The sequence below is a fragment of the Hippopotamus amphibius genome, chromosome 4, assembly GCF_030028045.1.
Source record: "Hippopotamus amphibius kiboko isolate mHipAmp2 chromosome 4, mHipAmp2.hap2, whole genome shotgun sequence".
NCBI classification, from domain to species: Eukaryota; Metazoa; Chordata; class Mammalia; order Artiodactyla; family Hippopotamidae; genus Hippopotamus; species Hippopotamus amphibius.
The window spans coordinates 24163519-24190430 of NC_080189.1; the positions used below are offsets into that span (position 1 = coordinate 24163519).

The 26912-nt window shown below is 59.1% G+C and overlaps 4 protein-coding genes and 1 long non-coding RNA gene across 6 annotated transcripts in view; 1 reads left to right on the forward strand and 4 right to left on the reverse strand.

The window, feature by feature from the left end:
• Nucleotides 1–4291: 4291 nt before the first annotated feature.
• LOC130851139 (uncharacterized) lies at nt 4292–6401 on the reverse strand. The gene is made up of 3 exons (XR_009053130.1): nt 6310–6401; nt 5513–5648; nt 4292–5423 (listed from the first exon to the last, which is right to left on the reverse strand). It is a non-coding gene; the product is annotated as an uncharacterized LOC130851139 (long non-coding RNA).
• Nucleotides 6402–6639: 238 nt separating this feature from the next.
• On the forward strand, nt 6640–13016 carry LOC130851135 (collagen alpha-1(I) chain-like). Its single transcript, XM_057731016.1, has 6 exons — nt 6640–7194; nt 7268–7653; nt 7738–8905; nt 10041–10161; nt 11261–11381; nt 12474–13016. The coding sequence occupies exons 1-2, from the start codon at nt 6640–6642 to the stop codon at nt 7445–7447; spliced, it is 735 nt and encodes a 244-aa protein (XP_057586999.1). The 3' UTR covers nt 7448–7653; nt 7738–8905; nt 10041–10161; nt 11261–11381; nt 12474–13016.
• SPMIP1 (sperm microtubule inner protein 1) lies at nt 8043–10117 on the reverse strand. Its single transcript, XM_057731020.1, has 2 exons — nt 9697–10117; nt 8043–8152 (listed from the first exon to the last, which is right to left on the reverse strand). Exons 1-2 carry the CDS (start codon nt 10115–10117, stop codon nt 8043–8045), a joined length of 531 nt encoding a protein of 176 aa, XP_057587003.1.
• Nucleotides 10668–13169, reverse strand: ATP6V1F (ATPase H+ transporting V1 subunit F). The gene is made up of 2 exons (XM_057731021.1): nt 13012–13169; nt 10668–11127 (listed from the first exon to the last, which is right to left on the reverse strand). The coding sequence occupies exons 1-2, from the start codon at nt 13167–13169 to the stop codon at nt 10926–10928; spliced, it is 360 nt and encodes a 119-aa protein (XP_057587004.1). The 3' UTR covers nt 10668–10925.
• Nucleotides 13170–16293: 3124 nt separating this feature from the next.
• FLNC (filamin C) overlaps nt 16294–26912 on the reverse strand; it is a 28207-nt gene continuing 17588 nt past the window's right edge. Inside the window, exons 26-48 of one of the 2 annotated variants that reach the window (XM_057731330.1) lie at nt 26748–26871; nt 26057–26213; nt 25792–25981; nt 25678–25701; nt 25312–25559; nt 24776–24856; nt 24366–24465; nt 23916–24056; nt 23515–23643; nt 23246–23419; nt 22509–22670; nt 22201–22404; nt 21601–21753; nt 21392–21514; nt 21015–21257; nt 20574–20843; nt 20340–20477; nt 19953–20068; nt 19136–19268; nt 18872–19048; nt 18515–18733; nt 17306–17515; nt 16294–17191 (exon numbers count right to left, since the gene is read on the reverse strand). In XM_057731330.1, the coding sequence (XP_057587313.1) occupies nt 17004–17191; nt 17306–17515; nt 18515–18733; nt 18872–19048; nt 19136–19268; nt 19953–20068; nt 20340–20477; nt 20574–20843; nt 21015–21257; nt 21392–21514; nt 21601–21753; nt 22201–22404; nt 22509–22670; nt 23246–23419; nt 23515–23643; nt 23916–24056; nt 24366–24465; nt 24776–24856; nt 25312–25559; nt 25678–25701; nt 25792–25981; nt 26057–26213; nt 26748–26871 (3704 nt within the window). In that variant the 3' untranslated portion in view covers nt 16294–17003. The remainder of the gene's footprint in view (nt 17192–17305; nt 17516–18514; nt 18734–18871; nt 19049–19135; nt 19269–19952; nt 20069–20339; nt 20478–20573; nt 20844–21014; nt 21258–21391; nt 21515–21600; nt 21754–22200; nt 22405–22508; nt 22671–23245; nt 23420–23514; nt 23644–23915; nt 24057–24365; nt 24466–24775; nt 24857–25311; nt 25560–25677; nt 25702–25791; nt 25982–26056; nt 26214–26747; nt 26872–26912) is intronic. The other variant, XM_057731331.1, reaches the window with a different exon arrangement.

The window sequence follows — 26912 nt, forward strand, 5'->3', positions numbered from 1 at the left end:
TAAACTCGGGGCCTGCCCTCAGGTTTCCTTGTGTGTGTGTGTGTGCTTCCTCTGGGTGCTGGGGTGGTGGTGTGGGCTGTTTGGAACGTGGGGGCCAGAGGTCAGGGTCCCCAGAGTCAGGGTGGTGGCGGCTGTGGGGGCTGAGACCTGGCCCTCGCTCCGTCTCTGTGCCTCCTCCCTGGGCGGCCCCCACCTGCCGCACCCTGGTGCTGCCTGGGAAGCCCTGCAACGGGCAGAAAGAGGAGCCAGGTGTTCTGGTGCCAGCCCTGTGTTTACATGTGGCAGACGTGGCCTGTGGCCCCCACGTAGGGCCATCTAGGGGGCCCTCTGTGGATCCATGTGGAATCCTGCAGGGGCTGAGGAGCGCTGAGAACAGGTTCAGGGCTCACATGGCATCCTCCTTTCCTTGAGGACAGTGAGTGCTCAGGCACCTCCTGGGCCACCCAAGACTGGTGACACGGGGACCCCATGCCTGGGTGGGGAACAGGAGAAACAATGTGTCTCTGAGGACATACAGACATGTGTGATCACACACACACACACACCCTCAGAAACCCAGATAAACACATGCGTGTATCCTGTGTGTGCTCGCAGCTGCACCCAGCCCTGATGGACATGGGGGCAGGGGACACACATGCAACTTTCGAAGACATCCTTACAGAGGGAAGAACATGGGTTTTGAAATAGAAAAAAAAAATCTTTCTTTGACAAGAACAGTCTCTTTTCAAAGAGAACTCTATTTTGAGTTCTCTCTGCCACCTACCAACTGTGTCACCTTGGTGTTTTGGGGACCTTAGCTAAAAGATCAGGGTTGAGGGGACTCGGTTCTCTTTGAGCGGACCCCAGTATTCTAACAGGGATTGAAGGGAGGCCGTTGGGCTGAACTGAGACCCCCTGCCAGCTTGCTCAGCCAGCTTCTGCTGGGGCCTCTTTCACGGAGCAGTTACAAAGAAGCAGGCAGGCCAGGCTGCTCCTGTGAAGATTACAGACCATCACATATGCCCCTCCCCTCCCCCTGTCATAACTTCTACAAACTGTATCCTCATCTGCTGTGTGTCGTGGATGGCAGGGCGTGAAGGGAGTGACCTGTGGACAGCTTGGAGCAAGCACTAGGGAAGCACGATACTGCTTCCACCCGGGACCACATTTTCCCAGATGACAGAGACAGGGCCATGTGTCAGTTAGGCAGCTTACCCTCTGGGGCCCGGTTTTCTTTTCTGTGAAATGGGGATGAAAGTGATACCACCTACTTCACAGAGTTGCTTCAGGGAAGGATTACACGTACGTAGCATTTCGTGTCCTGGCATGTAGGGAGGTGTTGGGAGCTGCTGCCTGTATTGGGCGTATATCCCACACCTATATAGCGCAGTTGCAAGCTTCATATACACAGTTGACACTTGAACAACATGGGTCTGAACTGCATGGGCCCACTTATACTCATACTTTTTTCAGCAGTAAATACTGCAGTACTACACCATCCCAGGTAAGTTGAATGCTCGGCTATGAGGGCCAACTCTAAGGGGGGGTCGGGGCCCCGAACCCCCGTGTTGTTTAAGGCTCAACTGTATACGTAACACAGATGCTCACTTGGGACTGCGAAGAGCACGTGCACACACCTCACTCTCTGTCAGGGTCACAGTCCTCAGCCCACACTGCCACCCACGTGGCCAAGAAGCCTGCATGTGAGTGAGGGCCAGCGTCTCTAGGAGACTTGGCTGAGGCCCAGGCCCTGGCTTACATGTCAGGGCCCTGCATTACTGAGCTCAGGAGCCTTTGTTTCCTCCTTGCTCCTGTCCCCAGCTCCCGGTCCTCCGCTTCTCTCCAGAAGCAGCTGGGGGAGCGAGGCGGGGCCGTGCTCCCTGGTCCCCTACCCCATGGAGCGGGCAGCCACACCTGAGGGCCTAGAGCTCCCTTGTAGCCCCAGGCAGGCCTTGGCCCTGTACCAGCACCTCTTCCAGTGCCCTGCAGGCCTGGGCCAGCTCCGGGCTGCCCTGCAGCAGGTAAGGGTGACAGGGCACCGTCTCCAAGGGGACAGGCGCTCCGTGGAGTCTGACGCCACCTCACCTCCTCAGGTGCAAGAGCGCCGGGCCTGTCCCTCAGGCCTGGAACTGCCCACCGTGCTGCTGCAGATGGAGCGGAGCCGGAGGGCCCGGCAGCAGGTAGGGGCCGGCCAGCCAGGGGGAGTGGCAGAGGGCAGGGTGGGTGTCCCCTCACATCCTGGCACCCCATCTTCCTGCAGCTCCTGTGGGATTTGGAGCTGCTGACCGGGGCAGGGCTGGGCCTCTTCTGGCCCCCCTGGGCCCAGTTCTGTGGTCCGAGCGGCCAGGCCGAGAGCACGTGGAGCCAGCGCAGCAAGCCCCATGGCGGGACGGGTGGGGGCTCTGAGCAGCTGACGAGTGGGGTGAGCTGGGGCGCAGCTGAGGGCAGAGGGGTCGATGAGACATTGGGGAGCTTGTAGTGGTCGAGAAGTGGAAGGAATGCGGGCTTTGGGAACAGATAGATCTGGGTTCAAATCTCTACCCTGATGCTCCCTGTGGACTGTAAGCCTGTATCCTCAGCTACAAAACGGGGGAGACATATTTCTTTCTCAGAGGGCTGCTGGGAGGACCGTGAACTCATCTGCGTAGAGGGTTTAGCACCATGCCTGGCATACCGGCTTGCTACCCTTCCATAATGGACTATCTTGATCAAATCAACTGCGTGGTGACATTAGAAGCCTTTAGACATGGCTGCGGCAAGGGAGGAAAGCAGGCCTGGCAGGGCCCAGAGGGCAGAGGCACGGATGCCCAGGGTACCCCTGAGATGAGACCCTGAGCAGCCCCAGCCCCAGGCCCCTCCCTCTGGGGCTGGCGGCTGGGCCCACCCCTCCAGGAAGGAGGGCGCTGTGGTGGCTGGGGGCTAGGGTGTGCCTCCCAGTCCGTGCTCTGCCCGCGGAGGCCCTCCGGGCAGGGCAGTAGCTGCAGCAGGAGGGGGTGTTAGCCATGACCACTAAGAAGGTGTCCAGCCAAGATCTTTAGCCAGGGCTGCCGTCTCATCCGAAGGCTTGGGTGGTCAGGAGGGATCCATGTCCAAGCTCTTTCACTTGGAGGGGAAGGGGAGGGGGCCACACAAGGGCACAGGTGCCAGGAGGGGGGATCACTGGGGGCTGCCATCCCCCCACCACCCGGGGCGATGATGCCCTGTGGACTAGGGCACCCCCCAATCCCTCCAGAACTCCAGGCTGTGCCCATCGCCCCAGGCTGAGGACTCCCTGAGCCGCAACCATCAGCTCCCAGAGGGGTGCGTCTCCCAGGGAATTCCATCCACTCCGTGTTGCCACACAAAGTGACCAAGCACTGGACCCTCTGCCCTGTTTCCCTCCACTGCCCAGCGACGTCTCCTCGTGCCCCCAGGTCCTCCCAGGGCTCTCACTCAGTTGTACCCGTATGGGTGCCCCACAGCCCTTGGAAAGGGGAACCTTGAGTTCTAGCTCCTGGAATCCAGTGCGGGGTGCAGGGGCGGGGAAGGCCGCTGTGGACTGAGTTTGGGTGTCGGAGTGGGAAGTTTCCGCAGCCTGCTGTGGGCGGGGAGTCGGCAGGCAGGCTGCCCCCAGCCAACCTGAGCCCAGGTGCAAGAGGTGCACCTGAGGCAGCCTTTGCACTCCTGCAGGGAGCTGGCAAAGGACCCATCGTCCTCCCCGGATCTGAGTGAAGCCAAGTTTGATGCAGACCCAAGGTGGGAGAGCCCCGGCATGCCTGCAGAAGGGTCCACAGCTGGTATGCTGACAGGAGGGGTCGGCAGTTGGGAGGAGCTGGGAAGCCCTCACCCCAAGTCCCAGGATTCCAGTCCATCCTCACCTATTCTTCATCTCATACCTTTTTGTGCGGTGCCAGGGGCACCCAGGGACAACAAGGAGGTTTTCTTTTATATGCCAGTTCCACCTGATTGGTGCCAGCTGTCTCATGCACGGTGCCCAGGAGGGTTCTGAAGCTAAGCTGGAGCTCAGAGGAGAGAGTGCTGGGAATGACCATCTGTCCTCCCTGTCCTCCAGTGAGGGGGGAATGGAATGGCAGCTCCAAGCTGCCTGGTTGCCACCCTCATGCCAGGCACTGGGGAGATACAGGGCACAAAAGAGACGTGGCCAGTCACTTGTCCTCATCTCTGAGGAGATCACAGCCTAGTCAAAGAGTGTGACAATAGGTGATTAGAATTCAGTGGGAAGGATACTGTAAGCCCTGGGCCTGTTAATTTAAATGAAACAGGCTCTCAAATGATTTGTTAAATAATAACGTTTAGCAAAGTCATACGCTTTTTTAAAAAAATTTATTTTTATTTATTGGCTGTGTTGGGCCTTTTTTGCTGCACAAGGGCTTTCTCTTGTTGCGGTGAGCAGGGGCTACTCTTCTACTCTTCCTTGTGGTGTGCAGGGCTTCTCGGTGCGGTGGCTTCTCTTGTTGCAGAGCACGGACTCTAGGCGCACACGGGCTTCAGTAATTGTGGCACTCAGGCTCAACAGTTGTGGCTCGCGGGCTCTAGAGCGCAGGCTCAGTAGTTGTGACGCTTGGGCTTAGTTGCTCTGTGGCATGTGGGATCATAAGCTTTTAATTGTGACATCATGCACAGGAGAGAGGAGGAAAGTGCCAATGATTATTTTCCAATTGACAGAGAAATTTTTACAGGTATATTATCTCTTGGGAATACACTGATGGGAGACATCTATTACAACATTACAACCAGTGAAATAAAGGATCTAGTAAGACAACAGATCAGAACTATGGAGGGACAGGGTTGGAGGTTATTTTCACAGTTCAAGGCAATAAATTCTAAAGGCTTGGGAGTCTTATCAGACTCCTTTGTTCAGAACTCTTCAAAAGACAGATTTGTTTTCACAGCGGATGTTCCCATTTGGTTACTGTCATGAATATTCACACATCCATATTGCATAAAGATGGCATTTCTTGTGAGAGTTCTTAATTTAAGACCTTATGAAATCAGGTTCTTCTAAGTAGTTTTATGGATGCAAAACCATGCTCCTCTCTCCACAGCTGCAAAAAAGCAGTGACATTTCATCTCTTTTTTTAGATTTCTTTTGTTAATGATGAAGATGTGCAGTTTTTAGGCTAGCCTCTGGCCTAAAATGCCACTTCTTGAATTTCATTTGATTTTGCTGTTGGAAACCAAGAAAGAGCTAAAGAGGATTATCCTTAATAATAGGAAAGTCAGGTGCATGTTGCAGGGCTGGACAGGCACACAAAGACAAAGTGGGGGTGTCCTTATGAGGGACTGACGAGCCTGGCAAACAGTCCCTTCCTGCTCCTGGGCCTCGCCTGCTGGTTTTGAGGAAGAGGCTGTGCAGGTTCCTCTGAGGTGGTTCTTGGCTGGGAGGCTGAGGAAGATGGGGTCCGCTGTTGGCAGGTAAGCCTGAGAAGCAGGCACATAGCAGGCTGTGTAAAAAAGGTGGAATGATGAACTGCGATGGCCTTGAAGTTCCAAGCCATCAAGGTACCCCCTGCCCCCCAATCCCCTCACGTACTGCGGAGTCCGTGGGCTTCTTGGTTCCAGTTCAGTGGGATGTTGTGTTAGGGCCTGGGACATGAGCAGGGGGCTCTCAACATCAGTCTTTCTCCCTCAGGTTGCTCACAAGGGCTGAACCTCACCACCAGCAGTAGCTTTGGAAAACCAGGAAGCTCAGAGTTCAAGGTGAAAGGGTTGAAGGGTCCTGGGCAAGACCCCTCTCAGCTGGGGATAGGAGAGGTGGGGTCTGCCTGGGAAGAGACTGCTGGGGTGAGAAGCCCACTGCCAGGTGGAAGAAGGGGCCATCACTGAAGTACCTCTTACACTACGTAACATGGGTGTTACAAATTCAGGAATCAGGCAAGGGCCCTAATGGAAGTTAAGGCCCCCTGGGGCAGCCACCGGGGTCTCCAGGCTCCCCTGGGGGAAGTGGCCCCAGCATGAGGATTCCCTCACAAACCTGGGACAAAGTGGTCTTCCTTCCTTCCTAGGACCTGGCCCAGAAGGAAGAGGAGGGGGCGAGCAGAGCCCACGGCCCAGAGGCCCCATCAACCACCATCCAGAAGCCTACAGGAGAAAAAGCTTGCCCAGGGAGCCCCAGGGCCCTCAGGCCTCCCCTCCCAGGGCCTGCCAGAACCCCAAGATCCCCCCGAGAGGCTGGGCTGGAGCCTGGGCCAGGAGAGAGCAGAACTAAAGAAACTGCTAGCCATTGAGATTCCTCAGAGTCAGAGAGAGGAGGCCCCTCAGGACCAGGGAGGGGAGGCCCTCCAGGCGGAGGACGAAAAAGTTCCTCAGAGTAAGAGAGAGAAGACAAACCAGGGTCGGAGCGGCGAGGCCACTCAGGCTCTGAGGGAAGAGGTCCCTGAAGGTCAAAGCGGGGAGGCCTCTTAGGGTGCGAACAAAGAGGCTCCTCGAGGTCAGAGCGGAAGTCGCCTTAAGTGCCAGAGAAAGGAGGCCCGCGCGGAGCCGGAGCCGAGTGAGGATTCTCCTCAGGGCCCGGAAGTGAAGCTCCTTCAGTCTTCCGAGGGCAGAGGCCGTCTCTCACAAGCCTGGGAGGTGGCTCGGGAAGAGGCACCTGCACCGCCTCCGGAGGAAGGCGGCTCCCAGGGAATTCCGGGGGGCTTGTGCAGGTTCCTGGGAGAACAGATGCCGCAGCCTGGGGGAAGGGAGGGCCCGGGCCCCCGGGGAAGGGCCACCCAGCTGATGCGGGTTAAGACCGGTGGCCCCAGAGGAGACAGCGCCGCGGCCGTGGGAGAGCAGGGGCCCGCCCGGGAAGAGGCGCGGGGTCCCCTTACGCCCCCGGGGCCCCCGGCCCGGCCGCTGCTCCCAGGACCAGGAGCGGTGATGCCAGCGGCCCTACGCACTGGGGCGTCCGGGCAGCGGGAGCGCCCCGCCGCTCTCCCGGGGCCCCCGGGCCTGCTGAGCGATCCGCGCTCGCTTCAGGTCCCGGGAGGAAGCCCCGGCCCCGCGGAGCCGGAGCTGGGCGGCTCCACGGGGCTCCCGGGCGCCGCCGGGGGTCGGAGGGGAGGTGCCGACGCCCCCAGAGCCTCGAAGACCGCGTGGCCCGAGCCCCCGAGCAGGGACCGGCCGCCGGCGGGCGTGAGCGCGGCGCAGCAGGAGACGGCTCTGCAGCGGCTGCTGGAGCTGCACCGCGAGGCCCGGCGTCGGCGGCAGCAGGACCGCGAGCGGCAGCGGCTCCGGGTACGCGGCGGGGCCGGGCGGGAGGGCGGGGCACCGAGGGGCGGCCTCGGCCGCTGACCGCCGCCGCCTGCAGGTCCTGGAACGCCTCCGCATCGCCAGGAACCGCCGCTGCCGGGTGCACCCCTTGGGACCCCCACCCAGCCCGGCTCAGCTCCCACCACAGGCAAGACCCCGAGGAGAAGGCGGGGGGCGGCGGCCGAGCTGGGCGCGACCTGGGTCCCTTTGGCGTGCGTGCCCCGCGCGCTCGCGATGACGCCTGCGGAGCGGGAGGGGCGGGCCGGCGCGGGTGCAGCCCTCTGCGGGCCGCCTCGAGCCCGGGGGCCGGGAGGCGCGGCCGCTCAGCGCTCAGCGCTCGGCGCCGCCCCAGGAGGACGCGGCCGGGCAGCGACGCGCCCTGCGCGAGCGGCTGCAGCAAACGCAACGGGAGAGGACCGGGCGGCTGCGGGCCCTCGGGGCCAGGTGAGCGGGCCGGCGCGGAGGCTTGTGCGGTGCTGGCCGTCCCGTTCACCTGGCATCTGGGATGAAAGGCCACTCTTTCCCCAGGAACACCCAGAACTTCCAGCAGCTGCTGTGGCCCCCTGGCGCTGAGGAGCCTGCGCCTGGAGAGCCACGCTCACCCTTCCCAGCTCCCTCTAGTCACTGCTGAATCCTCAAAGGGACGATTAAAGAGACGGGGGTTTAAAGAAAAAGCAAGAAGGCAACCTGTAGGTCAGAGGTAGTTTCAGAAAGGCCCAAAACACAGCCTCAGGGCCTGGGAAAGCCAGACACAGCTACCCACGGCAGCTTCACCCCACCAGGAGGTGTGTTATTTCTTCTTTCCTCCCCTAAGCCCACTGCCCGGCCCAGTGTCAGAGGACCAGGTCCCGGGGGTCAGGCAGTGCGAAGGCCCCATTCTTGCGGAAGAAAGATTCAATGTGGCACATCTTGCAGGAGACCGATTCTTGCTTCACTGGGGGGCCTGGGAAAAGATGTCAGAGGCCAGGAATGGGTTCCTGGGAAAGGAACTCACAGAGCATGGGGAGCCCTGCCTGCCTAACCCTAAAAATCTACGTGTGTTGTATCCACTTTGTAAGCGTGAAGAAATAAAAAGAAGTGCTTCTGAGGAGTGGGGTGATGGGGAAACGGAGCTGGCTGGCTGCCCAGATCAGCAGTCACGACCAAATGCCAGTCAGCTGTGTGCTAGCATTTCCCCCAGCCTCAGAATCCTCCGTGGAGGCAGGTGGTGGGACTCCCAGCTGTGCTTGTTACAGGAACAGACAGAGCTAGACAGATGGGGCTTCTTTCTACCTTCTTTTGGGGTTCACCTGCTGCTTTCATTTGAAATTGCTCCCTTTCCTCCCCCTTTAGGGCCCTGGGGAAAGTAGGGAGATTTTTTTAAGGCACAATTTCAGCTGTGTTTATCACCAACAATCTACCTTTTCTGTGCAGGAGCTGGAGAAAACACGTGACTGAGTAGTCTCACTTGAATTTCACGACCACAGACAGCAAAGGGACACTTATCACCCAGCAAACCCACAACACTCCCTGGCATATTCTTTTTCCCACACCTTGACTCTTCAACTCAAACTACACCATTGCCTTCGCGCCTGTCTTGTCCTGCTGATGACCATGACTCAGTCCAGATGGACAGCCTTCTTGCCAACACCATCTCCCTGCCCCTCGCTCTGCCCCCTGCCTTCTCCGGTTTGATCCAGCCTCTGGAGTTCCCTGGGTAAGCCCGCCCAATCTCGGGGCTTTAAAGAACACCTGTATTCTGATGACCCCCAAAACTGCTTCAGCTCTGACCTGCCTCCAGAGGGGTCTCCCGTACACAGCTGACTCGCCAACACCTCCAGCTGACCTGTCTTCACACCCCCCAGCCCTGCACCAAACCCCTCCAGCCCCCTGCTGTAGCTGCTTCAGCCAAACACTTGGGCATCACCATTGCATTCTCTTTCCTTCTCCCATTCAAACCGTTAGTAATTTCCATCGATTCTTTCTCCAAAACATATCCAGAATCTATTTCAGCTCTAATGCTAGTCATCCTAGCCCAAGCCATCACTATCTCTTGCCAGGATCTCTCAACCATCTGCCTGAGTCTACTCTTGCCCCTGAAAAGGCCGTTACCTACAGAATAGTCAGGGTGATTTTGTTTTTTTTTAAAGTATATACGTATCATTCACCTGCTTAAAATTCTCCATGGCTTCCCCTCGAATTAGAATAAAACCCAATCTCCTCCTCCTTGTCATTTAGCTCACTCAGCCTTTAGGTCCCCAGAGAGGCCTTCCCTGTCAATCCAGTCTAAAGCAGCACAGGCCCCGTCCCCCTCCCCCATCAGGCCTAGTTCCATCATGGAACTTGGCCCTCTCTTGCTCTTACGCTTATGGCCTGGACCCTCCACGAGAATGGACATCCCCAAAAGGAGTGTGCATGTGTCTAGTGTGTCTAGCACTGAGAGCGCTGCCTGGCTTGTGAGCACTCCGTGTTTGTGAGGTGAATAATTTCCAGGAGGTTGGGGCTCACCCAGCTGCCAGCCGTATGTGAAGTTTGTGGTGATGGGGAAGAGGTAGCGCCTCTCTGGCATGTCCAGTTTTCGGGTGTTGAGGTAGCGGTAGCGGCCCTGGAAGTCGTGGGAGATGCCTTCATACAGCAGGGCCCGGGTGGAAGGCAGGACTGGGTACATTTCTGACTGAATAGGAGCCTCCAGGGCAGGGCTGGGGGCCTTGGAAGGAACTGCTTTGGGGGCAGGTGGGGGTGAGAGTGGGGCTTTGGGGGGCAGGGTGGGCAGCCTGAGGGGCAGGCAGGCCGCAGCCTTAGCCTTCTGCTTGGCCTTCACCATCGACCCATATTTGTGGTGCCATTCACAGCGCAACATCTGCTCCCTCAGATACTCCTCCTTCCAGAAGTTCTGCCGCACTGTGTCCATGTTGAGTTGCCGAGACATGGTGGCAAAGAAAGGAGCAGGACCAGGGTGACTGCAGCTGAGGGGTGAGTACAGCAAGCAGAGGCCTTCTGACAGCAAGTGGCTGCCCAGGGACGGTCGCCTGGCAACTGAGCCTCACCTCACACAGGGCCGTGCCCTCAGCACACCTCACGTGCCTTGCTTGCTGAGGCAGCCTCAGGCCAGGGCCCACTGGCTACGAGCCTTGACCCCCAAACCTCTTGCTGGATCCAGGCTAGTGTCTCGGGCTTCCAGGTTTCCTGTGATTTCTGCTTCCATCCCTTGAGGTCTGGTCCCCTCCCAGCCAATACAGACTCAAGTGGGAGCACCAGGGGACTGGATGCATGCCTCCTTCCCTTCCTCCCTGCCAGAGCTGGCTACCTTCAATTCAGAGGACCAGTCTGGCCAGAGGACCAGTCCAACTCTCCTATGCCTGGGTCTTTGGCAAAACCTTTTCCAGCTGTGCCAGTCTAATCTGCCACGTCCCCGCCACCAGCAACAGCCTCATCCCACACGTGTCCCTTCTAGCACCCAGCCTCAGATTGGAGAGAAACAAGAACATCACTTTAATTTAACATCAACAATGACACTGTGTTAACAGCACAGGGAAGAGGTGGCGGAGAGAAGACACTCAGGCTTTCTGTGCCCTAACCAGCCTTGATTTTAATGGCAGAGCCCAGCAACCTGGAAGCACCTCACCTAGCCTGTCAGTGGAGTGGGAAGGGGCAGGGAATTGGAACTCAGAGGCTCGAATCTTAGAGAAGAGCTGATGACAAGTCTGGGGAGAGGCTGCCTGGCTGCGGGGAGGCCCCTAGCGCAGGTCTTCGGCCGTAAACATGCCCCTGGCCCTGCGCAGGATGGAGTCCTTGGCAGCATCATAGGGGTGCTCCTTGGACGGGATCTCCAGTACGGCCGGAATGGAGCGCTGGTGGGCATCGAGCGCGTGCCGCACCATCTCTGCGATGTACTGGTTGATGAGGATGATGCCGATGTCGTCCCGGTTTAGAAACTGCCTGTAGGGAGAGATGAGAAGGGAGTCCAGGGCAGCCCACTCTGAGTTGGTGGGCTGGGCTGCAGAGGAGAACGAGCTCCATCCAGAGACTGCAATGGACAAGGATGCTACCCTAGACTCTCCATTCTATTTAGAATCAATTTCAGTCCAAAGCTAAGGGCCATGGCTTCTACCTTCCCCTGCTTGGAAGGTTCCCAACTGAATGGCTAATGAAGATGAGGATGCATGCTGGTGTATTCCTTATGCTGCCTTCGGGTAAGAAAGGGAGAGGATAAGACTATGTATGTCTGTCCCTTTGTACCTGCAGAAAGAAAAAGAAAGATAAGGAGAAAACTAAGTGGCTGCGGGGTGGAGGAAGGAGGTAATGAAGCAGCAGCGTGGGAGTGGGAGTTTGACTTCTCAAGGTGTATACCTTTTACATATTAACTTGTAAACCACATGAACACATTAACTTTTCAAAAGAAAATGTTAAAGTTTTTAAGGGGCGAGGGCACTGTTCAGACCACTCAAGGTCTGCACTGCTGAGGGCAAGGGGTGGGTCAGAGAGGAATTTTGGCTTGAGCCCAGAATATAGCACAGGAAGGGGAAAATCAGTAATGAAGGAATCACACGTTCCACACGGAGAGAACCTGGCACCGGGCTCTTACTTTCTTGTCATCACCCACCCATTCATTAATTTATTTACTCATTAGAAACTGTTTACTGAGCAGCTACTCTGTGCCAGACACCAGGGCAGATTAGACTTGATGATTTCTGAGATCCCTTTTGGTTGGAAACTTGGAAAGTTCTCGAAGTAAAATTTGTCCTTCTCCCATGACAACTTAGGTCACTTTACCAGACTGCTTAGAGATCAGCAGAGATCAGCCTCCCGGGTCAGGGCCTATCACACCCCAGGCAGCAGGAACCAGTCTCAACCAGTAACTCAGGGCTGGGCTGTTTAGGGGGAAACAGGTGAGAGTGGTTTGTTCCTGGGACTTGGCACAGGGGCCCTAGAGAAGGGGTGTGGAGAAGAATAGGGGGCTGGCACCCTCAACTCTAGTCACCAGGACACTTCCTGGATTAAGGGACATGCCTGCACCCACATTTTGAAGCTACTGCTCTTAGCCCCGAACAGGAAATGAAGATTTGAAGTGCATGGTCTCAGCAGAAGGTGGGACAGTTCTGATATTCTGTCCGCTGTGCTCAGGACAATGGGAGATTCCAAAGCAGACTGAAGAGGGCTGCACAAGCAGTGTAGCCCTGGCTTAAGAAAGGCAGAAAGGGTGGGACTGGGTTCAAATTCCTGCTGGAGCTCTTCTGAATCGTAGTTTGTGCCTTAACCTCTCTGAATTTTACTTTTCTCACCAGTAAGCGGGAATAACCCCTACCTTACATGACGATTGTTAGCCTCTGAGGGAGATGAAAATACAAGAAAGCCCGAGCCCACTGCCCAGGTGTTCCCTGAGTGTGTGGTTCCTTCAGGTGTCAACCCGCAAAAGGGTCGAGTGCTTGCGATGCCCGGAGCCTGCTCTACCGGTGAACTGGGGAGCCCCTGCAGGGGAGCGGAGACTGGCCCCCTCCGGGCCTGGACGCTCTGGACGCCCAGCTCCGGCGGGCCAGGTTGGGCCAAGGGGCGGCGCCCGCCGGTCACAAGCTCTGTTCCCCTTCTTTCCTGACACACGGTCATGTGAGAGCCGACATAGCCCCGGTCCCACCGAGCCCCAAAAGGGAACCTGGGACGCGGAGGCCTCCGCTCTGGGACGGGAGGTGGACCGACTTCCCCGACCCTCGAGGACGGAGTCTGACACTTCGGCCAAGGTCCGGGAGCCCAGGGCAGCCCCCGCCTTCTCCCCGCGCTCCCATCAGGCAGCAGAGGGTCCCGTTCAGGCCTCGCGGGCTACCGTACCTGAACGTGTCTTCGATCTCATTGATGGTAGTGTCCTTCTCCACCACCAGGAAATTAGGGTGGCGGTTCTTGTTAAGCTCCCCTATGCCGCCCAGCAGGAAACCAGTCACCGTGTCCTCGTCTCCGATCACCGCAATTAGCTTCCCCCTCCCCGCCATCCTCAGTCAGGCAGAGATCAGCCGCGACCGCCGGGTGTCACCGAAGCCCCGCCTCCGCAATGCACCGCCTTCCCGGCCGCGCCCCCACCCTTTAGACATGCGCAATTCCACCACTCCGCTTCTCGGGACATGCGCATTAAGAGCAAAAGGGCCGGACTCTGAATACGCCTGCGCCATAAAGGGAGGCCCGAACCCGGGGACTACGATTCCCAGAAGTCCGCGCGGCACGGCAGACTCTCGCAGGCGCGTTGGATCTTTGGTTTGTTCCACAAATGTGTTGAGGCTCCTGCTGTTGGACCCCGAGACGCCAGACAAGAGAAGACAGTTCCTGTTCTCGAAGACGAGGTCCGAGTGTGTTTCGTGTGTGTATGTAACTATGGCACAACTAATACATATTTGTTCAGTTAATAAAAGGACGGACAATTAATAATGATACGCTCTGGTGAGGTAGAGCATCGACAAGGCAGTGTGTTAGTTGCTAACATGTGAGAAGTACGTGGAAGCACACATCAGGTGTAACTAACCCATGGCAGAGGGAGCGCGCAACGAAGGTCGCCAGCAGGATGAAGAGGGTAGAGATGAGGACAAGAGGGTGTCCTCGGGAAGAGGAACAGCACGTGCAAAGACTTGGCCGGGGAGGTGGGGGGTGGGGGGTAGAGAATAAGTGCCTTCAAGGAAAGGTAAAGAATCTGAAAGTTATCCTGAGGACAAAGTTCTTCTGAAGCCTCTGAAGGATTTTAAGCAAGAGACTGATATGGCCAGATTTATGTTTTAGCGATACCATTGAGACCGAGCTTTGTGTGGAGGCAAGACTGAAGGTGGAGAAGCCATTGCGGTAAGAGATGATGGTGGCCAGAACCGAGGTCGTGGGGGGTGGGAAATGTGAGAGTCGGGTGGGGTCAAGAGATAACGTAGAGACAAAATGAACAGAACTGGGTTTGGGATTGGATATGTTTGGGGAGGTAGACCGGGTGACTTCCAGGTTTCTGGCCTTTGCAGCTAGGTGGACGGGAGTAACATTCCTGAGAGTGAACTCCATGAGATGCACATGTTGAAGGAGATAGGTCCACTCGCTCCTCCTCCCTTTTACCAAACAGGCATCCTGGCATCTGGCATGTGATTTGCAAGCTTAGAGCACTCAAGACATCCAGATGATCTGGTCTAGTGGTTATGTGTGTGATGGGCCTGGGATTTGGACATATCTGATTTGAATCTCGGCCCTGCTACTTAGAGATATGATTTGGGACTCATCATCAAAGTTCTCAGGACCTTGATCTCTTCAGGTAATACTATGCCCACCTCATAGAGCTGTTAAGATTAAGCGAGGTAGAGTCACTAAATGCTCAACACCCGTGGCCATACTGCAACTGGGGGAGAGCAGCTGGGCTGGATAGCCATAAACACATCCACTCACAGGTGGCAGGCAGCTGAAGCTGAGGAGGAGGCCAGCAAACCTTGCAGGAAAATGCTCCCATCTGGGGGCGAGGGGGCAGGGAAGGCAGAGAGTGAGGAAGGGTGTGTATAGAAGCACTTGGCTCCGTGCCTGGCACGGAGCTGACCCTTAAATGGCCACAAGTGGTTGGGTTCTTGAGAAGGGATCCTGCCTTTAAAGGGTCTGTCAGGTAAAGTAGGGAACTGGGACAGTGCCACCTTTATCACACATGCCTTCATTCAGCCAGCACTTATCCACTGTGGCCATGGAGAGGCTGAGGACACAAGATTGATAAAATACAGTTTCTGTCCTCAAGGAGCTCCACTGGGACTGAGGGGAGAGTAAAAAATATCACAGGGAGGGGGTAGACATACAGAAAGAGAGGACCTGGAGGGGTCTCGCCCAGGGAAAGGAAAGAAGGAACTTAAAGAGGAGCTGGGCGACAGACAGCCTATTGAGTGAAGACATGGGGGGCGGGGCGGAGGTGTTTGGAGCCAGGCCACGTGTGTTGGGTTTTCTCTGGCCGGGCCACCGCCATGTGCCGAAATGTCTGGGATGAGCCTAGAGTTGGGGGATCAGTTGAGTGAAATGCTGCTTTGCCTTACTCTGGCTACTCAGTGGCTTATTTACTCTTTGGTCACACCTGTGTGTATTGGCCCTCCCAGGGTCAGGGAGCGCAGTCTGGTGGGGGAGGCCGACCCTCGGATTCGTGGTCAGAGATTAGAGTAGTAAATGCAGCCAGAGATGTGCCCCAGGGCAGTGTAAGAGCTGGGGGGCAGATCTGGAGGACAGGGAGGGAGTCAAGGAAGCTTCCTGTGGGCCAGGAAGATGAGGAGGGTGGAGAGGCAAGGGTGTTCCTGGGCAGAGCCCCAAACGGCAGCACACATGCCTGAGAAACTAGAGGTTGTGAAGAAGGTTGGAGGTGGAGGGTGCGGTGAGGGATGGGCACACTGCCCACCTGGGGAAGGGGGCTTTTTGAATGAATGCGTAGGGAGGCTGGTGTCTGAACCTGTAGGCCCTGGGTGCCTTGTTAGGACACGTAGACGAGCCTGGAGAGAAGGGAGCCACAGAAGGGCCCTGGACCGGAGACGGCCACAGCCCCTGTGATGTGCCCCCACCCCTGGCTGCAGTGTGGAGGGCGAGTTGGAGGGAGCTGGCTGGTGGGCCAAGAGGTCTAGTGGAGGGGCCAGTTCAGGAGGGAGGCCCTAAACAAGGTCAGGGCTGGAGATGGGAAGGGAGCAGGCCCGGCTTTGACCCAGGACCTGGCCAGAGTGAAAGGTTCCTGGGTTTGTGTGTTGTTCTGCCTGCCTGCTGGGCGAGGAGCATTCCTGCTTGAACCAGTGCTGTTTTAAGATCAGGCTGAATGGAAGCGGCCCTCCTAGTGGTCCTAGGGCAGTCTTCTGGAACGTAGTGTCCACCTCCCTCTCCCACCCACCAGTCTCTCGGAATCTGAGGACCAAGCCCACATCCCTGACATTCCCCCCACCCCCTTCTTTGAAGCATTCTGTCAACATTCCAGACCTCCCCAGATAGATGGCCCAGAGGGGTGGCTCTCTGCCCCAGGCCCTTCTCCTTGACCTGACTCAGTCCTCCAGGGGTCAGGCAGCCAGCCTCCGCCTCCCGGGGCCTGGTTCCGTGTCAGCAGCCAGAGATGGCCGGCCGGCGGGAGCACACACACAAGGAACAGCCCAGCCTCTGCGACAGGCCGCACTTTATTTGGAGTTTTCCACCTAAACGGCTCCCAGCTGAGCCGTATGACATGTGCAAAAGCCCCCCAGAAAGCTGGGCCTCGCAGTGTGTAAAAAAGGCCCCCCGTGGGGCAGAGCTGTGCAATCATAAAAAAAAAAAAGAAAAGGGAGAGAGATCAGTCCCCCAGGAAGCCTGGCTGGGCTCTAAGTTGCCCAGGGCCAGGACACACGCCAAGGCTGCCGCTGGGTCCATTTTCTCCTCCGATTGTGCTTTCTCTTTCAAGTCCTTAACGCTCTGGGGTTGTGGACACCAGAGGGGCTGGACGCAGTCCTCAGCGGCAAGGAGGCCCGGCTGACAGTGCGGTTTGAGGGTGACCTCTCTCACACATGCAGACACCCCCAAACACGTGCTCCCTCACTGGCCTCAGCCCCCCCAGAAAACTCAGGGCTTCCCTGGCCCCCCAACCCCCAGTTCGCCCTCGTGTCACATTTGAGGCAAGGGACACTGCCCTGAGACAGACGAGGCCCTCCAGCCCAGGGGCCTGGCCGGGAGGGGGCAGTGCCACTCCTTCCACACCCCAGGGCAGGTGTTTGTGGTGTCTGATTCTGCGTGCATGCATCTGGGTGTGGCCCATTTGTGTGTGTGTGTGTGTGTGTCTGTGAGTGTGTTTGGCCAGAGGTGGGGGCCGAGGCTGGGGGAGGCACTTCTGGGATTCAGGGCACATTGACTTTGAAGGGGCTTCCAGGGACACTTTCGTCGCCCCACTTGACGATGAGGATGTAGTCCCCTTTCTCCTTGACGGTGTAGGTGACGTTGTATACCCGGTTCCCCACGTGCTTCACATACACCTCCTCACAGGGGGTCTTGGGCCCATGCACGCCCACCATCATCATGTTGGTGCCTGGAGAGAGAGGCAGCGAGGGACAGGCTCACCCTGGGGCCTGGGCCCCACGCCGCCACGGCGCCCCGCACGTGCCCACCCTGGGAGACCTCCACCTCTCCCCCCGCTGCCTGCCTGCTTTGCTGCAGTCCACGGTGAAGGAGTTCTTCTGGCCCACAAAGGCCTGGGACAGCCCGGGGCCCCGCGTCACCACCTTGCTGGCATCTGAGGAGAACTTGGGGATGGAGCTGTAGCTGGAGCCCCGGCTTGAGGACGACTTGGTCACCGTCTCCACCAGAACCGTGGATGTCTCATGAAGGCTGTGGCCTCCAGACAGCCGGGGACCTGAGGGGCAGCGTGGAATGGCCACGAGCCGGGTCAGAGGCCTGCGCTTCCCTAAGCAGCAGACCCTGTGCCGGCACCGAGAGCCCCACATTCCCTTCCTCAGCTGCTGCATCCTAGGAGCTCATTATAAACAGGGCTCCGGGGGAGGCTTATCTCGAGGTCTGGGGCCTCGATGGCTCCTGCCCCCCAGCCCCCCAGCCCACCTACCCTTCTGGGCTTTGTCTGGGACCCCAAGTCAAAGGGTAGAGTCCTGCTTTAAAAAGGAACACGTATCCAATTAATCCTTCACGCGGCTTCCGGAAGGAAAGCTGGCTAAATGTTTACTGAGGTCTGTCTTTTTGGAAGCTGGAAATGTGGGAAACCAGAAGGGCAGAAAGTTAAGTGAAGGCTTGGGGAGGCACCGCAGGGAAAAGATTAGTTAAGTGAGGGACAATAAAGAGGAAGGATTGGATTTTTAAAAAATGATGTACACGGGCTTCCCTGGTGGTGCAGTGGTTAAGAATCTGCCTGCAAATGCAGGGGACACGGGTTCGATCCCTGCTCCAGGAAGATCCCATGTGCCGCGGAGCAACTAAGCCCGTGTGCCACAACTATAGAGCCTGCGCTTTAGAGCCCATGAGCCACAACTGTCGAGCCCGTGTGCTGTAACTACTGAAGCTCAAGTGCCTAGAGCCCGTGCTCTGCAACAAGAGAAGCCACGGCAATTAGGAGCCTGTGCACCACAATGAAGAGTAGCCCCCGCTCGACACAACTAGAGAAAGCCTGTGTGCAGTAACAGAGACCCAACACAGCCAACAAATAGTTAAAAAAAAAAAAGTGATGTACATGTGTCCACATGTAGAATGTGGAGAATGGCATGTGTGTAAAGCCAGGCCCACTTTATTCCTGGTAATGTGACCCTGATGTTTGGGGCAAACTGTGATCCAGATTTGAATGGCCACTGGAGCCAGCCAGGATAGGCTGGGCTGGAGGGACCTCCCTCCCACCCAGGACACTCACCTGTGACTTTGGCCTTGAAGGGGCTGCCGACGATGTGCTGGGGGCCACCATACTTGATGGCAATGAGGTAGTTGCCAGGGGCCATGGGAGTATAAGTGACCACGTGGCCCTCAGGACATTCCCGACAGTCCAGCTGCACCTTGGAGGGGCCATCGATGGTGACAGACAAGGCCCCTGAGCCCGCATTCAAGGTGTTGACAATGAACTCTGATGACACACCTGGGGACCAGAGGTAGCAAGGGTGTAAGGCTTGGGGCTCCGTGGAGCAAGCCTCTGCCAGGACTCGGGCTCATCAGCACTGCCCTGCCTCTGGGGCAGGCCAATGTCCACCCCTCCTCCCCAGCCCCAGGCACGCACCTGTTGTGCCTCCCTCGAGCCCAGGACCATAGGCTGACACCAAGCCTGGGTCCCCGGCCTGGCTCTGCTCTCCCACTCGGATCTTAAAGGGACTGCCGGGGATGTGGGCACCGTTGAATTTGACATCGATGGAGTGGACGCCATTCTCATGGGGGATGAAACGGATGGTGTGCTTGTCTGTGGGACAGAGGTTGGTGGGTGAGACTTTATCCTTCCCTGACCTTGCCAGAAGGTCCTAGCCTGGCAGGGACAGAGCCAGCTCACCACTGTCCAGCTCGGAGACGTAGCACTCCTCCACCGCACCCGAGGGCGTGTGCACCCTAGCATCGATCACGCCCCGCGCACCGTTCAGCTGCACTGCAAACGACGCCGGCTGGTTCACCTTGAGCCCCGTCTCCTGCAGAGGCCACAGAGGGGGCTCAGACTCCTGGGAGGGTCTGGAGGGCTCAGCTCTGCAGCCTGGCACCAATCTCACTGCACGCCCAGCCCAGAGGCTCCCACTTCCCACGCCCAGCCTGGCCCTGCTGCCTGGCCCAGCTCAGGGAGGCTCTCAGCAAGGCTGCGATGGGAGGCAGAGGCTGGGTCTGTGGCCTTGGTATCCACCTGCTATGAGGAGGGGCCACCTGGCAGTGCTGGGCATGGGAGGGACGAGAGATGATGTGCCCTGTCCTGGTTGAGGAGGTAAGACCCAGAGACTGTAAAGTGGGCCTCACAGCAGAGGAGCCAGTCCTAGGTCAGTTGTGTGTGGACTGCGAGCGCCCAGTAGCTGGGAAGAGGAAAGAGGAGTGTGGCCTGGACTGCCCTGGGGGCGCTCGATGTGGGAGGTGAAGGTGAGCTGGGGGTGGGGCACAGAGCCCAGTTCTGGAATGGGGTAGGGGAGGGGGAGGAGAGGCACAAGGGCTCCTGGGGGGCAGCTCGAAGGGGGCATGGAGGCCCCTGCTGTACAGACACTGGGAGGGAGGGGACATCTGTCTGTCTGGACTTTCCAAGGTCTCTGCTAAGTCCCTGGACACATGGGGCCGCCATCCTCTACTGCCCATCTTCTCAGAGTGGCAGAGGGGCCCTACCCCCGGGCACACACCTGGAGGCTAGTGACAGTGAGACGGCGAGCGTCGTCTGAGAGGGAGGCCACGGGTACCACAAAAGGGCTGTCTGGGATGTGCTCATCGTTGAACTTGATGGAGACCTCATAGTCACCTGGGGAGGGAAGGCCAGTCAGCACAGGCCCCAGGACAGGGGAAAGCAGGGTAGAAGCCCCTCCACCCTTGCCTCATCCCAGGACCAGCTCCTGGGTCAGGGCTCAGCCCTGGAGACAGATACGCGTTCCCAGGAGTGTGGCGCGGAGGGGGGCGGGTCAGAGAGCAGCGGCCCAGGTGAAAAGTTGGTCCAGGAGCCCCATCTCCTGCGTGGGTGAGCACAGACCCAGTCTGGAAGGTCAGGCAGGCCCAGCCCCACTGTGGACACCCACCTGGTTCCTGGACGACATAAGAGACCCCACAGGAGCCATCTTTGCGGTCCTCGAATGCAATCTCCGCCTTGCTGGGACCCTCCACGGCAATAGACAGGCCCCCGGCACCTGCTTCTCGGGTCCAGATACTGAACTCGGCTGGAGACGGAAACAGGACGGGCGGCTCTTCAGCACCATCACCCATCCTGCTGGCTGCCCCGCCCCCATCCCCTGTCCTGGCCACCTGCCCCTTACCTGGCACGCCGGCCACACCTCGCTCCAGCCCTGTGCCTCCAGCTCGCACCTTGTGGGCACCGCCTTCACCCAGTGGCCCCACAGTGAACTGGAAGGGGCTGCCTGGCACATGCTGGCCGCGGTACTTGACAGTGACCGTGTGGGGCCCCATCTCCTGGGGCACAAAGCGCACGCTGTACGCGCTGTCCTCCCCCTCCACGATCTCTGCGGCCTCCGTCTTGCCCGATGGGCTGGTCACCTGTGCGGTCATGTCCTGAGAGCTGGCCTCACCTGCAGGGGGTGGGGAGTGTCAGGGCGACACTGGGGCTGCTCCTGGCCCTGGCCCTTCCCTCCCGCCTCAGTAAAACCCCCTCCTCCGCTCAGACCAGCAGCCTCCCCCTCCCGTCCCAAGAGACAGGAGGCCCAGCCTCCCTGGGAAGACGCCAGCCCAGCCCTGCTCACCCTCCTGCTGCCTGGTGATGCTGCCAAAAGAGCCCAGGCGTTCCCGGCCCAGGAAGTCCCCGAAGACGGCGGGGAAAGGGTCTCCGCCAACCTGGGTGGACTCCTCCACCCGCACCTCACGCTTGGTCTCCCCTCCCCGCGTCTTGCTGATCTCTGTGCGCTCCGTGCGGGTGTATGTGTGGCTGCTGCGTGTGAAGGTGCGCGTCAGGCGCTCCTGGGCGGACACCATCTGGAACCAGTTCCCTGCGGGACACAGGGAGCCAGAGGAGAGGGGAGAGGGGAGAAATGAGCCAGCAGGACAGAGGCCCTGGGGGCGGGCTTGGGCCTTCCCCATCACCCTGCCCCCCCCCCCCCCCCAGGCTCTTCCTGGCTCCCACCTGGGATCTTGAGGTTGAGGTCACAGGTGCTGCCGATGGTGGCGATGGATGGCGCCTGCCTGCGCCGGGTGATGCTCTCCTTCATGCGGCCCTCGCCTGTGACCTTCACCGTGAAGGGGCTTCCTGTAGGGCAGGAAGGGCGGGTCAGACGTCTCAGATCACTTGTCTCCGGCCTCCTGGCCTGTCCCGGCCGCAGCCCAGAGCCTTACCAGGCACGTGCTTGTCAGCGAACTTGATGTTGATGATATAGGTGCCAGGTTCCGTGGGGCAGTAGGTAACTTTGCATGTGCCGTCCTCCATATCCTCACAGTTGATGTCCACCTTGCTAGGGCCTTCAATGCTCAGCCCCAGGCCCCCATAACCTAGTGCGAGGCAAGGGACACATCTCCCTCAGTCCCCACTGCCATTCTGCTCTCCCCTCCCCAGACTACAGGCTCCGTCCAGAATAGGCACCCGAGGTGTATCGTAACCACTAACAAAAGGTGGCTCAGCAGGAGGAGAAGGGGTAAGCCAGGCACTGACCCCGAGGGTCGGGGATGAGTGGTCTGGAAAATTCCCTAAGGCAGGCCTCTTGGGTTCTAGTGAGTGAGGGAGAGACAAACTCAGGACAGCTGAGCTTTCCCTTAAACATGGGAGAAGCGACATGGGGACATTCACCCTACCCCCGTGAGCCCCAGAAAGTGGATCTCAGCGGAGACTGGGCCAGGAAACTCAGGGAGGAGAGTATGGCCAAGGGGTGCTGGGCAGGAAAGGACTAGTCCTCACTGGAGGCACCAGCGGAAATGAGGGGTCTCTGGGGCAAGAAGCACCTGCATTCCGAGTGTCCACGATGAACTCCGCCACCTGGAACGTGTGTCCCTCGGACAGCCCCTGGCCCCAGACCCGCACCTTGCTCGCGTCCCCGATCTCAGACGGTCCCACCAGGATCTTGAAGGGGCTGTTGGTGACGTGCTTGCCGCTCTTGCGCACGCTCACCACGTGCTCCCCAACCTCCTTGGGGGTGAAGGAGATGCCTGTTGCGGGGGAGGTCAGGCGTGAACAGAGCTCCGGGCCTGGCAGCGCTCCTTCCCAGGTACCCCCGCCCTCCTGGCCCGGGCCCTTGTGGGCCCGCGCTCACCGATGTGCCGGTTGGGCAGGCGCTTCAGCAGGCAGGGCTCCTCGTTGCCCGAGGGGGCGCGGATGCTGGCGGTCAGCAGGCTCAGGTCACTCTCGGTGATCTTCAGGGACACATCCGTGGAGGTGCCCACGTTCAGCTGTGACGTCCTCATTGAGTCATCGCCTGCAGGAGAGTTGGCCTGTCAGGCAGTGTGATTCCAGGCAGGCCCTGCCCTCGTGGGGAGCAGGAGACTTCCTGGCAGACCCTGCTGGACGCCACAGAGACTGGGGACCACCCGCAGCACAGAGAGACCGGGGCGAGCACAGTCTCCATTCACACCCCAGTCTCCCTGTGGATGCCCCTGAGTGGGTTAAATCCCTAGTTTACACAAATTTAAATCCTGAGTCACGTGATTTTGTGGAACCAGAAAACTAGATTGGGCCAGACAGCCCAGACCCTTTACGCTGTGTGGCTCTGATCTAGTGGCTTAACCCCTCTGGGCCTACCGCCTTCCTCATCTATCAGAAGGGATTATCAATACCCCGGCTTAAAAGACTCAAGAAGATATGTTTTCAAAGGGTGGCTGATGTTTCTCACCTGCTCTAGAGGATGGTGTTCCTTACATTTATCCAAAAATCACCTCTTCCACCTCAAGGAGGCCCTACCCTAATGCCCCGGTGACTTGAACACGCTGGGCTTGCACATCCATTGTGTGCTGGGGTGTGTGTCGCATGCAGTGTGCCCATGCGTCCACCCACCTGTGATCTTGGCTGTGAAGGGGCTCCCCGGGATGTGCTTGTCGTCAAAACGCACGATGATGCTGTAGTCTCCAGGCGCCGTGGGGAGGTAGGACACAGTGCAGGTGCCGTCTTTGTTGTCCTTGCAGGTGATCTCCGCCTTGGACGGGCCCTCCACAGCCAGGGACAGACCCCCTGTGGGTGGGTGGAGGTAGGACTGAGGTCAGAGGTGCTGCCCTCACTCCTGCACGGGCTGCCCCCACCCAGCCCCTGCCTGCAGCTCCCCTCACCTTCCCCAGCATCCTTGGTGACGATGGTGAAGGTGGCCGGCTTGTTGACCATGCCATGGCTCAGGCCTGGCCCGTAGGCGCTGACATGGCGGCTGTTGATGGCATCCACGTAGAACTGCAGGGGGCTCCCTGGGGGTGGTCGGAGAAAGGGGGCTGGGTCAGTAGTGAGGACAGGGGCTGCCCGAGCCCACCTCGGCCCCCCACACCTTCCCACAGCCTCCCTGCTGAGCCCTACATCTCTGCCACAGGCGCCTCCCGCCAGGACACCAGCCTTCCCAGGCCTCACATGGTGTCTGCACACAGCAGGTGCTCAATAAATATTTGTTGAGAGAAGACAGGTGAGGCTGAAGCCACTGCGGGCTCCTCTCAGCCCAACCAAGCCCAGCCCGCCCCCAACTCACCAGGGATGTGGTTGCCGTCATACTTGATCCCCATCTGGTGCAGGCCTTTCTCCGTGGGCGCGTACCTCACCGTGATGGTGCCATCCTTGTTGTCGGTGATGTTGGGCCGGGCGGTCTTCCCAGAGGGCATCCGCACCTCCCCTGCCAGGCAGACACAGTTATGTGGGGGACCCTAGTGTCTCCTACCTCAGCCCTCTCACTGTCCCAGGCTCCCGCTCATGTGGTTCTGCTTCTACCCCAGAGGTCAAGCACCAGAGACGTCAGGACGAACCCTGACCTGAGAGACAGAAGGCTGGATTCTGAGTTCCAGCTCTGCTCAATTTGCTGTGTGACCCTGGGGAGCTTACTTCCCTGCTCTGGGCCCCAGCTTTCATTTCTAAAGAAGGAGCGGGGCCTGGACACAGGTGTCCTCCCTTTGAGCCCTCATGCCTCGGGGCCCCGGGGCAGTACCTGTGAGCTCCCCTTTCTGCACAGTGAAGGGGATCACCAGGTTGAAGGGTCTCAGCATGGACTCCATTGGCTCCACGGGCACCACTGGCTCCTCTGTGGCCTGTAGCAGGTGAGAAGGGACAGTCACTGGCTGGGCAGGCCTGGGGAGCTCGGCCTGAGCCGTCACTGAAGTCAGAGAAAGTGAGGAAAGAAAAAGACGGTTAATGGTGAAACCAGAGGGCAGGAGAGGCGCGTCAGCTGCAAGAGAAGAGGTGCCGTGCCCCGCTCGGAGATCCGTCTTCCCAGCCTGACGCCCCCCTGCTCCCCAAGATGGCCCTCAAACCATGCCCCAGCCCTGGCCGCTGAAGAGGAGGAAATGAAGGAAGAGGCGGAGGGGGGCGAGGTCTGGCCCGGGCGGGAGGTGGCAGTACCCAGTGTGCGGGGTAGGCGCCGGGCCGGTGCAGCTGCAGCACGTCAGAGGGCTCCTCCACGCGGGGCATGGAGTCACACGCCTGGGAGGCAAGGCACGGGGAAGCACAGGGCGTGGCAGGCCAGCACACACCAGCTCAAGTGACCACGCACTGACTCGGGGAACGGCCCGGGGACCTGAAATCCTGGGCTGCCCACGGGGCAGGTTGGATATCTTGGGTGCCTTACCCTCTGGAGGGCTTCACTGTCCTGCCGGGCCACCTTGTGGACATGTACAGGGACAGTGGGCCCGAGAGTCAGAGAGGAACACGGCGAGTTCCACTAGAGGAAGCTGACCAACCACCAGCGGGGCCAGAGGCAGGGCTGTGCTCGCCTCCCGGGTTGGGAGGCTGCAGGGAAAGCAAAGGCTTGACTCTGGAGCACCCTGGGCCCCAGATTCATCAGACGTGGGGACAGGTCCTGGGATCCCTTGCTACTGCTGAGAGGGCCCGACCCACCTCCCCCGCCGCCCCAGTCCTGCTGTCGCCGTGGAGCTCACCAGCACGTGGAAGGGGCTGTTGGGGATGTGCTCGCCTCCGAAGCGGATGGTGATGACGTACTTGCCCGGCTCGGGCGCTGTGTAGTAGATATCGAAGGTACCGTCGTGGTTCTCAACCACATCCACGTCGAGCTCTGCCCCATCCGGCGTGGACACCGTGCACGTCACCTTCCCCTTGCCTGCTGCCTTGGCGTCCACCGTGATCACCGTCTCCTCCCCAATCTGGATGCGGGGACCCAGGCAGGCACCTGCCACAGAGGAGTGCCCAGTCAGGAGTCCGTGGGACCCGTGCCCAGTCCCCCTCAGTTCCCAGCTGCCCTCACCACTTCAGCCCACAGCAAAAAAGAGAAGAGAAAGGGCACTCACCCAGGCCGTGGCCTCCAATGGACACTGGAAATAGAGAAGAGTGTAAGCCACGCAGTGCTCAGGAGGGGGTGGGCGGGGAGGGGGAGGGGCAGGGGAGGCAGGGTGGGTACCCACCTGTGACCAGACACTTGCTGGCATCCCCAGTGGGCAGGGCATGGATGCGGAAGGGTGAGTAGGGGATCTCGTCGCCGCCATACTTGATGGTGATGGTGTACCGGCCACTCATGTCCGGGAGGTAGGACACGGTGTACGTGCCATCCCCATTGTCTCGGATGTTGGCCTTCTTGGGCTTACCCTCAGGGTCCTGGGGGAGAAGCAGAGGTCAAGGCCTGCCTGTGCCCAGAGCCTGACCTGAGAGGTGGGCGGCACATGGACTCACCAGGATCTGGACAGTGAGCAAGCCCTCCCCAGCATCGCGGGCATCGATGGTGAACTCCACAGGCAGGCTGGCAGGGATGCCAGAGGCATTGAGGCCGGGGCCGCTGGCCCGCACCTTGCTGGCGTCATGGGCTGGAAGCACCTTGATCTTGAAGGGGCTTGAGGGGCAGAAGGGATGGACAGTTGGCTGAGGCTCGGGGGGAGAGGGAATCCCATCTCCTTTTGGGCCTGGTGTCCTCTCCACATTCACGAGCAGGGGAGATGACTCTTGGCAGGGAGCAGGGACCAGGTCACAGCCCGAGTCTTGGGAGAGGGTCACACAGGTGTGCCCGACAAGGCCTGAGCATTTCCCCTCCGTTCTCCAGGAGGATGCCGTGGATGGCTTAGAGAGGAGGGTACAGGAGCGCCACCTCTCTGGAGCTACGTGGTGCCTTTCCCCAAGGCGCTGATTCTGTAGCTGCCTGGGGGGACAGCCCAGCTGGAGAAGAGCCCCTGGGGCTCAGCCACCTCCAGGGTGGAGAAGACAGGCAGGAGGCCCTGAGGACGAGCGGGATGGGGCAGCAGAGACCAGAGGAGGCGAAGACAGGTAGGAGGGGTGTTCCCAGGGCCCCCCCCCCCCGCCGCAGTGGCCCTGCAGCCGTGGGAACTCTCCAGAGCTCAGCACAACGTCGGAGCCCAAAGCTGGGCCTCACCTGCGGGGCACCTCCTGGTCGGCATACTTGACAGCTACTGTGTAGGGCCCGTCAGTGGCCGGGGTGTAGTGGACGGTGTGGGTGCCGTCTCCATTGTCACGCACCTCCACAGGCTCCGCCACACCTGGGCAAGGGGAGCAGGGTCAGCGGCGCCTCCCGGCACCC